The sequence below is a fragment of the Accipiter gentilis genome, chromosome 17 (genome assembly GCF_929443795.1).
Source record: "Accipiter gentilis chromosome 17, bAccGen1.1, whole genome shotgun sequence".
Classification (NCBI taxonomy): Eukaryota; Metazoa; Chordata; class Aves; order Accipitriformes; family Accipitridae; genus Astur; species Astur gentilis.
In genome coordinates this window covers 18,164,040-18,179,531 of record NC_064896.1, presented here as the reverse complement: position 1 = coordinate 18,179,531, position 15,492 = coordinate 18,164,040, and the positions used below count along the sequence as shown (strand labels likewise).

General features: G+C 38.8%; 1 protein-coding gene across 7 annotated transcripts in view; it reads left to right on the top strand.

The window, feature by feature from the left end:
* Positions 1 to 15,492, top strand: part of SBF2 (SET binding factor 2) — a 331,511-nt gene that overhangs the window by 179,575 nt on the left and 136,444 nt on the right. For all 7 annotated transcript variants that reach the window (XM_049821080.1, XM_049821081.1, XM_049821079.1 and 4 more), the window contains 2 exons: positions 105 to 215; positions 2,613 to 2,718. In XM_049821080.1, coding sequence (XP_049677037.1) covers positions 105 to 215; positions 2,613 to 2,718 — 217 coding nt within the window. The remainder of the gene's footprint in view (positions 1 to 104; positions 216 to 2,612; positions 2,719 to 15,492) is intronic.

Below are 15,492 nucleotides of genomic sequence, written 5' to 3'. Positions count from 1 at the left end.
TAAGACACACTTATTTTTTAAAAATTATATATGTAGATCTCTTAAGTAATTTGACATCTGCCTTCCTTGTATAGCAGTCTAATATATTTTGTCTACCTTTCTAGGCTTGCCTTGGCCTGATCTATACTGTGTATGTGGACAGCCTGAATGTGTCACTGGAGACTCTCATTGCAAATCTGTGTTCATGCCTTGTCCCTGCTTCTGGAGGGTCTCAGGTAAATGGAAAAAAAGGGTATTTTTCCAGTTAATTTAATTTATGAAGAAAACAAAAAATAAATTCTTGAAATATTTTTGAAGAAAAAAAGATCATAGTTCAGCTGAGTGCTTTCCCTGTGGCCTGTAAGTGCTTTCCCTGTGGCCTGTCTTCTAAAGACAGCAAAAATTCCATTCCAGGATAAGGTCAAAGGGTTAATTTTGTCACCGAGTTGGCTCTTTTCAAGGCACAGTAACAAATCAAGCAGTTTGTATAAGTTTAGTTTTTAATAATAATGTGTGTTCAGGAATATTTCTGCTTGCTACATTTTTTTTTTTTTTAAAAGGCTTTTTTTCTTTACCATTATTTAACATGTCCTTCACTTTAGTTCATTTACCCATGCCTTTTCCTGGATGCAGTTGAGGATTCCACTGTTTTTTCTTTGGTAACTCTTTTAAATTTGTATTTTCATAAAATTAAAAAAAAAATATGCTAAAAATGTAACTTAAACATGTTTTTTTCAGAGGTAATTAAATATTCCAGGTAACCCATACATTCAAAAACCAGGAAAAAGTTTTCCAGCCAATACACTTCTGCTTTTTTTCCTATGCTTTCAGTGAGCAGAAAGTCAGGTTTGGTTGTTGATTTGCTTTCAATAAATTATTCCTATACATTTGTGGATTTTTGACAAGCCAGTTGGGTCTTATTTGCTTGGCCTTTACTTTATGCTGTGACACTACTGGGAAACCGTAGTCTTTATCATGAAACATACCCAGAAACTAAGTACGCAAATGGCACTATTTTAAAGTCAATTTCATACACATTTTCTCACACTTCCCACCCAACCTATGGATCATCAACCTTCTTGAAATCCTACAAATTCCTAATTCTTTTCTGTTTTTCCCATAGCCCTGGCTGCCCTGGAATTTCTCTTAGTGTCATAAGTGGCAAAATGTCCTCTCAGCTTCATCTAGATCTACCTTATTGCTCTCCAGACAACCATGTCTCTGTGTTTTTGCATCCCAAGCCTTTTGGTTTTGAAGGGGAGTAATTGTTGGTATCTCCTCATCAGAAAGCCTCTTTTCCTGTGGTATTTGAACCGCATATTACAGGTTTTGGTGATCCACTTGAACTTCTGGCTTCTCTTCTTTCTTCTTTTTTTTTTTTTTTTTCCTTTTCTTTCCCCCCACCCCATCCATAAATATGGCTTTCCCCAGTGGCAATTTCCTCTGCTAGAAGAGAGAGGAAAAGTTGTGCTCCTCTGGCTATTCTCCCTTCTGCTTTCTCTCTTCAAATAAAATGTTCCTTCTGTTTGAACTTAAATTTGCTAGGGTCAGACTACCATTTTTAATCAGAAATTAAGTTTTTCTCTTTTGTTTCTTAAGCTTCATGCTTCCAGGGCTAAATCTGAATTATATATCTTAGAATGGGAATGCTCAACTGATGTTTATCTCCAGAATTCCTTGAGGAGCCTCCCAGGTTATTCATGTGTCCACTGTTGAAGTAATCAACTGTGAAATTAGTTATTGACCTGCATCCAGGTCTGCTGCTAAAGTGCTGGGCAAGAGCATCTTTGCTACAGCTCAGGGACTTGCTTGGTTTTACTGTGGAGCATTTTGGTTTCAAATGTCTGCTATGCAGCAACTAGAGCTTGCTACCTTCATATATTCAACATCTTTGCTGCCATACAGAGTGGAGTTGTACCACACTTACTGCTTATACAGAAATGTCCCCCCACCCCATGGTAGTTAGTGGTTAGAGGTAACTGGTTGAAATCACCTGCTGCTTGAATGTCATGTGGATTTACTCGGAGGAAAGCAAGAATATTTTGCAGTTACGGTGGTTTTGGGGATGTAATACACAAGTGCATTTCTTTCACTCTCATTTCCTGCCTCTCAGGGAAGGTACGTTCTTGTGCTGGAAAGGTAACTGAAGTTTTAATTCTACTGTAATATGCAGAGTAGGAACATAGGAGTAGCAGAAGGGTCCTCTTCAATACCCATGTATTGCAAGTATGTTCATACTTAAAACATGCATGCAGACAGTAGATATCAAAGAACTTCAGTTAGAAAATAATATCTATTTTTCTGATTTGAATGGGTTTTAAATTTTTTTTTCTGGAAGGTTTTCAAATGTATTATTAAAAATGTAATATTGAATGCCTTCAAAGCAATAATTATTTAATTAATTCAGTGGAAATGCAAGGAAGGCACTATCATGCTATCCATTGAAGGAGACATACCATTATCCTCAAATTATATTTCAGATCTCTATTGGTCAATTCAATTATTCTTACTGACTTTAAACTTCTGTATACAAAATAATTTTTGCAGGATGAATCACTTCTCTGTATGACAACAGCTTGTTTATTCTATATAAATTAAATGTATACTGAATTGAAAAAAAATTCTTTCTACAGAAACTGTTTTCTTTGGGAGCTGGAGACCGACAACTGATACAGACTCCTCTACATGATAGCCTTCCTGTTACAGGCACCAGTGTGGCTCTTCTCTTTCAGCAACTGGGTATGTCTAGGTCTGCTTTGAAAGAAAATTCTTTTTTAAATTACAGAATGAGGTATTTTCTGTTCTCATTCAGTTCAAATCATGTGCCAAGAAAACTACACAGTAAATATTAATTCTTTTGAATGAAAGCATGACTAATAGTGCTTTTATCCCCTAATCAGCCATTCATACAACCTTTCTGTACATCCTGCCTGTGGTAAGTTATGTCCTATATTACCTAGTATCTCTAAGTGTACTGTGTGCAGAAGTGAGCCTGGCCTCTTACAAAGACATTCATGCAAAAAGATTGCCCACCCCTTGGATGGTGTACAAACTCCAAACAAAACCTAGGAGGTTAATAATAAAACTAGTGTAACTGAAAAGGTTGGTAGAAAAGATACCATGTAGTGATATTGGTAACTATGTGGAATTCATATTATTCTGTTGTTATCTATTATTCCCTAGCTTTCAAGAAGATGATCTAGCAAAATCCTTATCAAGTGATACTTGTTCATTACAATTACAACATCGTGTCACTGTTATCTGGTGTCGTGGTTTCAGCCCAGCTGGTAACAAAGCACCACGCAGCCCCTCTCTCTCTCCCCACCCCACCCCGGCCACGGTGGGATGATGAGAAAAATAAAGGCAGGCTCGTGGGTCGAGATAAGGACAGGGAGGGATCACTCACCACTTATGGTCACGGGCAACAGACTGGCTCAACTTGGGGAAGAAGCAAACCCAATTTAATTTACTACAAATCAAAACAAAACAAGGATACTAGGAAGTAAACCCAAACCTTAGACCACCTCCCCCCCACGGCTCCCTCCTTCCCAGCTCAACCCCGCTCCCAGTTCTCTCTCCCTCTTCCCCACAGTGGCACAGGGGACAGGGGTTGGGGTCCGCTCATCCCACCCGGTCTCTGCCGCTCCTTCCTCCTCAGGGGGAGGAGGATTCCGCACTCGTCCCCTGCTCCACCGTGGGGTCCCTCCCACAGGAGGGGAGACAGTCCTTCACGAACTCCTCCAGCGTGAGTCCTTTCTGCGGGCTGCAGCTCTTCCCGAACTTCCCTGGCGTGGGTCCTTTCCGCAGGCCGATCTTCAGTCACACACTGCCCCAGCATGGGCTTTCCCATGGAGTCACGGCCATCTTGGGGGGCCTGCGCTCCACCATTCACCTCCATGGGCTGGGGGAGGAGACAGCCTGCGTCTCACCACGGGCTGCAGGGGCATCCACCTCCCCTGGCGCACCTCCTCCTCCTCCTTCCTCACTGACCTGGGTGTCTGCAGAGGGGTTCCTCTCACATTCCAATCCCACTACTCACTGTGGAGGTTCCCCTTCTTAAATCTGTTCTCCCAGAGGCGCTACCACTGTCAGCGATTGGGTCGGCCTGGGCCAGTGGCGGGTCCGACTTGGAGCCGGGGAAGCTTCTAGCAGCTTCTCACAGGAGCCAGCCCTGCGACCCCTCCCCTGCTACCAAAAAAAACCTGCGCCACACAAACCCATAACACCTGGGTACCTTAATACTAATCTTATGTCTCATTAAATTTTAACACTCTGTTAGTCTGCTTTCTGTTGATTTGTGAAGTGACTTTGAAGCACAGACTCGTAGCAGCCATGGATAAGGGTGCAATTAATAATCTTTTCTGAACCTGTGAGCCTCATGTTTAGTCTCAAGTAATCAAGTGACCTCAGAATATGTGTTGTCATCCGTTGTTCTCATAAATGGAAAATAAGAATGGATGAGAACTGGAAAAAGAATAGCGAAGAGGAGTAGGAGCTTATGTCACAGGAAGCAGTATCAGATCTGATGAGCACGATGCCATCTGCTACTGATAAGATTTAATGTATCCTTACAAAAAGAATATTATTCTAAAAGGATTATTATTATTTTTCTGATAGCAGTTTAAATTAAAAACGTGGCTGACATGGTGTAGATGGTACTTATCCTCACAACAGTCCCTGAGGTTTTGCTTGGCTTATTATGTCAAGATTCATTAAGATTACTCTGATCAGATTGCAGGCAATGTTTTAAATATGGATAGGCCAAACAACTTTTCCCCTTTTCTGAAGACACAAAATACAGTGTGAGGTACCATAAATACTGTATGATATAACATGTGGTATGGTATATTTGTTCTGTAAGTATAGTGCGTGATACCTAAGTTGAGGCAATTTATTTTGGGCAATTTTAGTGAAGGTTGCTACAAATTCACAGTTCTGAAAATGTCAAAGAAAGCAAGGCTGTTAGCTACTCCTTAGATATGTTAACTGCCATGTCTTGGCTTTTGTATGGCAAATAGGGATCGAAGTGTTTTGTCACAGGATCAGCCTGAGAAAGACACCAAAGGCAAATAATATGAAAAGTCATTGTATGCATTAGACTTACAGAGGGAAATTCTGTAAAGACAGAGTGGGAATGTAAATATGGAAGAAGAAACTGAGGACCATCTTTTCCTCTTCAATTCTTAGAGCATGTTTGTGGAGCGAGCTTTTTTTAATTCCACTCATTGTGTATAAAACTGAATTATAAAACTTGCGTATGAGAATTTAAAATTGCTTTCACACACATAGGATTTAAGTTAATATTATTAAGTTAATATTGTCTACCGTCTCATCTTTCTTTTCCTGTTCTCCATTAGCCTTCTTGCTGTAAACAGTATGGTTTCTATGGTTTTGCTGTTCTTTTCTCTTCTTTCTTCCCCTGCGTTCCAGTAACTGTTTGGAAGTTTAGTCTTTCTTGCTTTTTGGTGGCTTGTAAGAAGTGCAAGTAAGAGTCAGTAAGCCCATGCTTACAGGTGCCCTTTCCAGTTGTGGTGCATAGAAGGATATGAAGATCAGCAGGAGGAGGGGGAGAGAAAGGGAGATACGGAAGGAAAACTTGCTCATTGCTCACAGTGTTGGTTAGTGACACTTCAGCGGGCCTGAAGGAGAGACTGAAGAAAGTATGTGATTATAAAACAGCAAATCTTCACAAAGAGAAGCTATAGGCTTACATCCTGTTTCCCTGAAGAGATCATACAAGTTTGTAGAAAAAAAGAATTGTCTCAATACCTCTTCTTTTCTGTTGTGGCATAATTTTGTCTTTTACAAGACCATCAAAACTATTAGGAAGAGCTTGTCTAATGGTCTTGTGGAGGTCCTGTTCCTGTCTTTCTCCTGTTCCTTGGTATGATGAGGACAGTAGTAGTTGCTTGGGAACGGGCCTGAAATTAGCTAAGCAATAGGCAAATAAGTTGGCAGGTGGATTTCTTTTTCTTTTTTTTTTTAGAGCAGCTAATGAACCCTTTGCAAAAGAGACTTACTTTTCCCATCCTCTATTTCTCTATTTCTGACCACTGTGGGTTTTTTCTTTTTTCTCACGCTCCCCCCGCCCCCCACAATATGCCTTGGTTCCCAGCTGATGTCCCTTTCAAAGTTTTTGTGTCTAAGTATCTGGGTATAGAGCACAATGGTAGAATTGCCTTGTATCTTTAAGGACACAAATTTAAAAATGTATGTGTTTTCATAGTGTACATCACTTTACAGAATAGCACATAGTTTCTTTCACATGTAGGTGGTGGACTGTTGTTGTCGTCTTAAGGCCAAAGTTTGTTAATGCTCAATTTCTGTTTGGATTTACTAAGAAAGAGTTGTTAATACAGCTACATATGTCTGTTTGCAGTGATTATTGAATATAAAAAGAGGACCTGGAAATATGAACAGACTGTTTTAAATAAATTCTCATTTATACTCACTTTTCATGTAGTGTTATGAAGAGTTAAAGACAGTGAGTCCAGAAGGATGTGGTAGAACCTATTAGCTCATCCCTTTGAAAAACTTTATTTTTCTAACATAAGGCTTAATCCTTTCCTCTGGAGATCATGATCAAGCTTAGAAGTTTTTTGTGCTTTTTGTAACAGTGTTCACACTTTCTCTATTTCTCTCATTCCATTTGAACAGGAGCTTAACGTATATTTGTCTCCACCAACCTGGGCAAAAGCATTCTACTTCTGTTGTCCAGTGTGGTGTTTGATAGTTACTTTAATGACAGCTGTTATCCCATCAAATGCTTGTGTTTAGGACATGAATATTGACTAGGCTGTTTCTCAAGTAATGACATGTTCAGTTATTTTTCTTCTGGTACAAGTCACTTAATCCTATTTAAATTATTAATAGAAAATTCAAGAGTAGCTAGAAAAATATTTGTGGACTGTATAAATCACCTTTTTAAAAATAACTCTTTCTTTGAAGAAGACGGGCAGCAAGACAAAATTTACCGCTATGAATAGATACAAAAGTAATTTCAACATTTATTTTGAGAAATATTGTGCAATAGTCTCATCATGCTTTTTCTGCTTGGCAGGATAATACTGTGTCAGTGGATGACCCTCCCTGCATTACCAAGTTTGCAGCATATCTGGAAATAGATCTTATTTTTACTTAGGCGTTAAACTACAGTTGGGAAAAACATCCCCAAAGGTTTTAAGCTTAATAATAAGGAACAGCAGTGTTTGACATTTTAAATCATACTTTCTTTTTTTATTTTAAAAAAATTAATATATGGGAATAATCTGTTAAAAGCCAGGCCTGTAGCTGGATCACTACACCTAAAAATGATTTCATCACAAGGATTAGCTGGAAAAACAGTAATCATGAAGTTACTTACAAAAATTATCTGTGGTAGCTAGAAGACTTTCAATACTCTTCTATTTCTCATTCTCTGTTAGTAAGATGGTCTGTATCTACAAAAGCTTCAAAACACAGTAGCCTTCTTAAGGCTCAGAGGAGATTTTGGTTTTATTTCTCTTCTCTTGCACTTTATTAACAATACATTCCTGTGTTTCTGCCTTAAGCTCTTCTAATTTCTCCAAACTCCAACCCAACTTGCCTTGTCCGTTCTGCTGGCAGTATGGTTATTCAGCACTGCCATATTCAGTCATTTTGTATCTGAGACATACACGTCCATCTTCCCAGCTGGCAGTTTTTTCCAAAGAACCTAAGACACAAAATTATGTTGTGGACCTGAGCAGCAAAACAAGAACCTAAGGTTTAACCAGCACTTTTAAATTTTTGCATGTTTCAAGGACTGGTAGTGTGAATCATGCTGTTAAGCTGAGCAGAACAATTATGGATTTTTTTTTTCCCTAAAGAATGAATGTTTCCCCCTACTTTCCAAACACAGGACACAAAAGACTGTTTCTTTCTTTCCTTCTTGTTTAGTCTCTTATCTGGGCTGTTTTCCTATCCCCTTATTTCCTCTGTTCCATTTCATTTGTGCTAGTTTTCCTCCTCATATATTTAATTCACTACACAAGTATTTTCAGTAGAGCTGAGACTCACTTTCAGTGTTACAAAGAAAGTAATTATTTAAGTGGCAAAAATGCAACTTTGAAGTAAATTCTACTTTGAATCTTCTGGATGAAGGCACAAAGTAAGGGTGCTTTTGAATTCAGTGCTGTGTAGAACAGAGATTAAATAGATGGAACAAGATGAAGATGAATGGTAATACTAGGTTGAGACAGGGTGCTTGGCAAGCTTGTCTTTTATTTGTCCAACCTGTGATGTAACTTATATGAAAGTGTGTCATGGTTTCAGCCCAGCCAGTAGCAAAGGACCACGCAGCCGCTCGGTCACTCCTCCCACCCCCTCCGGTGGGATAGGGAGGGGAATCGGAGGAGAGAAAAGGAAAAAAAAAAACCCACAACCAAAAAACCGGAACCTTGAGGGTTGAGATAAGGGCAGTTTACTGGGACAACACACACACACACACAAAAAGTTACAACAACAACAACGGTACTAATAAAAGGGTATACAAAAGGAGTGATGCACAGTGCAACTGCTCACCAGCCAGAACCCCACCCTCTGCCACTTCCCCCACCGAAAATGGAGAGGACTCCCCTAGCCCGCTCCCCATTTATATACTGAGCATGATGTCACATGGTATGGAATAGCTCCTTGGCTAGTTCAGGTCAGCTGCCCCGGCTATGCCCCCACCTCCCAGGTTCCTGTAAAAATTAACTCTATCCCAGCTGAACCCAGGACAAAATGTTAAACATCATTATCCTTCAGCCTTTTTACATATCTTCAGATATTTTTGATCTAGAAATTGTGTGTATACCATTAGGCAGTATATGAAGCCTTTAAAACAAGTACTTTAAAATAATATATTTGAAGACTGCAGTGTCATTAAATATCAGTAATTCCAGATGTCAGAATTGATTGGTTGATTAACTTCTAAAGATTGTTACAGTTGCACAAAATAGAAATACTAAGGCAGATGTGTGTGAGGATGGTGGAGTTGATAAACAGGGACGTACTTCGGTACAAGCAGTTTAAAATGTTCCACTCCAGTATTAATAGTACTGGTAACATGTTGTTTTTTTTAATATGGCTATTGAATTCCAAAATTCAACTCTGTGACTGGAGACTGAGAAGTTCAGCATATTATTTGTCCTTTCTCCCTACTTGAATGTTCCTACCTTTCTTTAGCACCAGAGCACATACTTCTCTGATACTGCAGAAAGCTGCTTAAAATTAATTAATTAATTAACACTATACAAGCAAATAGAAGTGAATGATTTTCCACATGTTTCAATGGTGGGACACTGACAGCGGTGACTTTTATTGGTTTAAACAGTCAGGGAGCCAAAACCCATTACAGTGATAAAACCATTCATAACAAAATTATGGGATCATATATTAACTATCATAGCTGTTTATAATTTTTTTGGGGTGGACTATCAAAGTGTACAGAAGTAAAAGAAATGCTCTATTTTCTCATTTTTCAGTCACTTGATTTGTTAGAAATTAATGAAGAATGATGGGGGGTTTTAAAATATTTTTGTTTTGATAATGAATATACAAAAATTGTTTTGTGTGTTGAAAAATTTGTTTGGAGGGAAGATCTTATGTTATTACAAAAGCAATATTTTAATTATTTTTTCATGAAGGTATGCTGCTCCGTCTCTATTTGGAAGTAGACATTGTACATGCAGAGGGATTTTAAACTGGCAGACTTGCACTTTACAATCTTGGTTAACTTATTAAAACCCACATTTTTTTTAATGGTTCTGTATTATACATTTTGCTCTTGGAAGACTTGAAATCTCTGCTTAGGCTGGTTAGTTCAGGAGGCTCTGTCCTTGGTTCTTATAAGTATTTTCTTTGAAAGCTGCTGTCAGGGCTCTGAGCCCATCAACAGCCCCCCAAACTCCTCCTTGCAGGGTTGAGCTGCCTGTGCTCAAGGTCAGTGCTGATGTAGCACAGCCGTGCAATTGTGGTTCAGACTGTTGAGGAAAGAGCTGTGTGAAAGGTGCGAGAAGGAGGGGCCTGTTGATCTCTTTGCTTGGATGCTGTACTTAAGCTCAGGCCATGCCCTTGGTCTTTGCCTGAGCCATGTTGCAGCGATGCTTGTGCCTGGCAACATTTCTGTCTGACCCAGATCCTCACCCATAGAGTGGACGTCCTGGCTTGATCTCAGGTCTTCATGACATTGGACTTCCCTGGTGATCACTGTGACTGACCTGGCTGCCATCGCTGGACCCGATACTGGCCCTGTCCTGCTGACTTGACTTCCTGGCTTGACCTCAGACCTTCCTCATCACTATGGGCTTGTCTGGTTATCTCGACTTTTGGCTGAATCTAGCTGCTGTCAGCAGACATACTCAACTCGTCTTCCTCTGGGTACTGTGGGACTCCACCACTTGTTGGTGAGGGCACCGCCTGTTCCCGCCTTGTTTCCATACTTGGCACCTGCCTTGCTTTCTGTTACGGACCAGTGTGCCATTGCTGGTCCCTGGCAGCTGGAGGTTCTTCTATTTTCACCGTTTACCTTCTAAAAGTCTTGAGAAAATTGATGTGTTGAAATTAGTTCTTCACAGTAAGTTTTGGTCCCTTTGATACTGAAAATAAAGCTTTGCAAGCCCTACAAGAGATGTAGTCATGCACCACTGCCTGTCTGGTGTAGGTAGATCCTGAGGAATAGATCTTTCATGATCTTAAAATATGCACACTGGTCAGACATTCAGCATTTCACAATAAAGCTGGCTTCATCTGTTAACAACGTTCCCAACATTTTGTTGCTTCCCAATGCACTATCTCAGAAATCATGATGTGAGCCACTGGAGCACAACTGGTTATGTATCACAAAGATAAACATCCCACAGTTTAGAAACTGTTGACCTATGGAAGATGCAGAGAAATGATCTGGTGGAGATAATCTGTAATTTTTTGTTTCAGTTCTAAGTACAAGAAATCATAGTGCTGAGTCAGACCTCTACACTAGACAGCAGAAAAATTCAAGTGCCGAGGTATTTCGCTTTGCTGAAGAAAAGGAAGGTCTTGTAGTCTACTGACTGTTGTAATTCAGAGTGTGAATTAGTAGACACATATATACCAAAAGAGTGCAGTATTAGCAGTGCTGTCGAAGCTGAGTGATTTACAAGGCTGTTATGGTTAAGCTGCATCCTATATAGGGGAAAGGCTGAAAAGTTTAGTTGAGTGTCACATGTAGCTTAAGAACAAGAGAAACTGAATGCTTGGGAAGAGAGTGCACTCTCATGTGAGATCATAAGACACTGCCCCAAGTGCCCTCCATCATAACTCCTTAACTTACTTTCTTCCTTTTATGATAAAGGAGGGCTTAAATTGCAAGGTGGAGACTTTCTAGAATAATTGGATCCAAACACCATTTTGCATTTCTGATAGTCAATAGCAAGCAGGATGCAGGTATTTTGCCTTTCCCAGAAGCACAGCCCAGTTGTGCAGTCTTTTATGCTTGTGGATATTGGTTTCAATCTCTGTTCTCAGTGACCCTGTAATTTGACTTTCTTCTTGCTGAGCTAGCATAAACTACCTTGTTGCTTCTTAACAGATAGTCCTTTATTTTTGCTGTTGCTGGTTCTTTCAGCTTTTTAGAATGTGTAAGTCAAGTAGAGGAACTGCATTCTGGACTACCCAGTGTTGTTTGAGAAAGAACCCAATTGTATTAAAAGTATTTCACTTCCAGTACTGTGAATGGAACTACTTAAATAATTCTTCAGTTTCAGAAGACAGTAGAGTTCAACATACAATAGCTCAATGCTGGCTTGACTGTAAGACAAAGGATACATGTTGGCTAGTGGGATGGTATAGGAATGACATTTGCTTCTAGTTTGTTTTTCCAATAAAATAGGTGTACTTGGTCCATAGTTAAGCAGTGGGATAATCATTCCTAAAAAAGCATTACGTAAGTGACAGATCATAATGTGTGTTTAGCTGCTAATTACTTCTGTTTATATTATTGTTAATAACTTAAAATAAATTTTACCTTTTTTCTTTTTAAGAATGATCAAACCCAGAAATTTCCAGTACACAGCTATGTTGAGCATTTATGATATGTGGACTTACAGCAGTAACACTTGGCGGTCATGGTTGGTGTGAGGTTATCTCCAGTAGTTTGCACTTAGGGAAAGTAAAGCTGATTGTCTTGAATGATCTGGCAATTGCTCCTTCACAGAGGGGTTAGCTGCCTGCATTCCTTGGCTCTTACTATGATGGAGCAGCTTGTATAGAACTGTAAATAATTCATGTTAGAACAGGCCTCTGAAAGTCAAAAGGTCCAATCCCGTACTCTAAGTAGGTCTACTTTAGAGATAGATCAGGTTGGTCATGTAGACACAGATTGTGGAACAACTAATGCATATTAATGTTTGGGAGTTTGAGTATTTCTTCAGACTGTGGGCAAAAATATGTGAGAAGCTATTAGTTTAATGCCTGTAAACGTAGTATTTGGCACATGGCGTAATCTTTTAACAGTCCACTTTGATACGTAGCTCAGCCCATTATTGTTCAGCTCTCAAAAGACGCCCGAGTTTACAGCAATTTTTCTTTTAGCCTACTGTGTTGCTGAACAGGTGTATCTATGGCTACCTATGAAAGTCTCTTTGACTTTACTTTTTATAGTGACAGTTATTATTTTATAGATTTGCACTCTTATCTCAAATAGTTCCTAAGGCAGATGGATCTTATATGGAACAATGTCAGGAAAACAATAGGAAGTAGAGCCAGAACGTACTACTTCTGTGATTAAGTTTTATTTTAATGTAATTTTTGACATTTTATACTTCAAAAAACACAACAAAGGACTCCTTGTAAATAGTGTTGTCATATTCATATGCCTTTTAATAAATTTTATAAGATTATATGATAAAATTAAAATATAATTAATTTTACCATGATTATTAAAAAATACCTATCTATCAAAAAGTGAAAAAGTGAATTATGATGTTCCTCAAATTAGCTATCTTTTGTGATAGCTGATTTTTAAACTCACAATACTTGTAGGACATGCTATGCTTTACATTTTCATTCTGAATGAAAGTAAAGGTAGTTCTACTGTTTAAAAAGTGTAGCCTCCATAGAAAACATAAATCCCAAAATAACATAAAATCTGAAAGGAATATTTAAATTGTTGGTCATATTATTGCTAATATTGGCTTTTAAAGAGTGCTTTTGGAGCAACGTTAGGTTTTTCTGCTGTATTTTGTCCTTATATTTTGCTCCATGTCATAGACCAAATATATTACCATTTGCTGCTTTTTATATCAGTATTGTTCAGATAGAGGAGTTTGTGGGTACACCTGCTTAGGCTACAGAAAATGGTCAGCATCAAGAACAAACTCCTCTAAAAAGGTCATGAATCAATTCAGGTGGGAAGTTAAAAGATGATTTCTAACAGTGGGAGGAGAAAAATTCTGAAACACCTTCTGTTGTGAGTAGTAATGACAAGCAGTATCACTATATTTAAGATGAAGCTTGATTAATTTGGGATTGTCTGATAAGTCATGATGGCAAAAGGCTGGAGTCTTTCACTATTCATAGACTCTTCAGTCCCATATTTCTAAATCCAGGATGTATTAAAATACCCAAAATTTTTGCTTATGACTATATTTGTTGACACTTTGAGGAATGTTTTCTGTAATGTAATAGTTTCTCATTACGTTGTATCTCCCCTAAACCAGAATTAATGTTCAGCCTCTCATGCAGTATACTTTATGCCAACAGATGACTATATTGAATTACTGTATAAATGGGAAAAAGACATTCCTGATAAATATATATGTGTATTTGTATGGCCATGAAACGTTATGAAAGGGTCACTGCACTGTCAGCATGTGAGCTAGTTTCAACTTGTTGACTAAGAAAATCTAGTGTCTTCAAAATAGAGCAGGAATTGTTTATATTTTAATACCTCATTATGTTCAGAAATAATGTAAGGGCAGCTAAGCAATGAGAGATTTAATCTGCACAGCATATGAAGTGACCCAGTGCAGTATTTTCAGTACAGTAATACCTATAACTGGGAGATGCGCTAAGCATCGATGTGGTGCCCTTTCCACATCTCATGTTTGTTATGAGACTTCAGCAATATGAACCAGAACTTTTTTTTACCTCTGTCAGGTTGTTTACAAACTTCTTACCCAAATTCATCAATTTCTTTTCTTTCCATGAGACGTCAAGTATCATGTGGTGGGAACATATATACCCTTTGTTGGAATTTAACAGCATGTATGATTAAATTGAATTAAGACAGTTTTATTGAAGTATATAATCAAGAAATTTCTAATCAGTCTTTGATCTTAATAAATTGTGTATTCTCCAGCCTATGGAACCTGGCACCACATGTTGCATGAGTGGATGCTGCTGGCTTATGTTGTAGTTTCAGTTTAAATCCCAATGGCCAGTGAGCTGTGATTAGCTCTATAACCCAGCAAAAGAGAATTTGCCGTTCAAGCTTTCCAAGTAGATTTATGTAGTCTGTCAAAGAACAAATAGATTACTAAGGGATTTGATGTGGTATTTACTGCTAATGGGCCCTTACTGCTGCAACAGCAGAACAAAAAGAAAGAATTCTTTTAGATGCTGTGGGAAATAAAGGGGTATTGTGATAGTGAATTTTGTACAGGGACTCTTCTGCACTCCTAAGTAACTGCACTTTGTGGACAGTCACTGAGGCTTCATTTCCCCAGCAGCATAAACTGCCAGGCAGCCAATCCCATTTGTGATTGTCCATTTCCAGTTGCACAGTCCTCTGCTAAAGTGGCGCTTGGCTCACCCATGCTGAGCTATTTTATCTCACCATGTTAACAGAAAAGATTTGGAGGGTGGAAGGAGGGAAAGTCACAGCTGTTTTCTGTCAGTAGTCTCAGGTTGTGGTTTGATGCTGTGGTTAAACCAGTCTAATAGCCAAGTGCTGCCATGAGAACGGAACCATCCCTCTTCCAGCTTGAATTAGCTCACCTTAGACTCTTTGTGAGCTTTAATGCTCGTATAAAGAAAGCAGCAGCGTGTGGGTGGGATAAAACCATCGCTTTCAATGACAGCCATTAGAGCAGCATGCAGTCAGGTAATGACAGCCTATTCCTTCAGTACATGCTGCTGAGTTTTTTTACATTTGTTTGGTGTGTGTGGGTACACCGAGAGCTCTGTCATCTACCAGCGTAATGCTGGTGCTGTGATGCCTGCCATCAGTAGACAGGATTCTGAAATGTGTTGGGGGGCAGTGATCAATATTTCTTGTAGTGTTCACTGTTTTGCAGAACAACAAAGTGTATGAAATAAGATGCTTGCTTGCTTTTTATCCAGTCTGACCTTGTATTACTAATGCCTCTTTTAATGACACAAAATATGCCGTAGTTCATTTTAAGCAAATTATAAATCTCAGAAAGAAAAGTTACCTGACATAAGTAAATACTTCTGTTACAGAGACTTGAAGCTGTGTATTTGATAAAGTGCTGTAGTTAGAGCTGTTTTTTTTAAAAGGAAGCTTTTCAAATA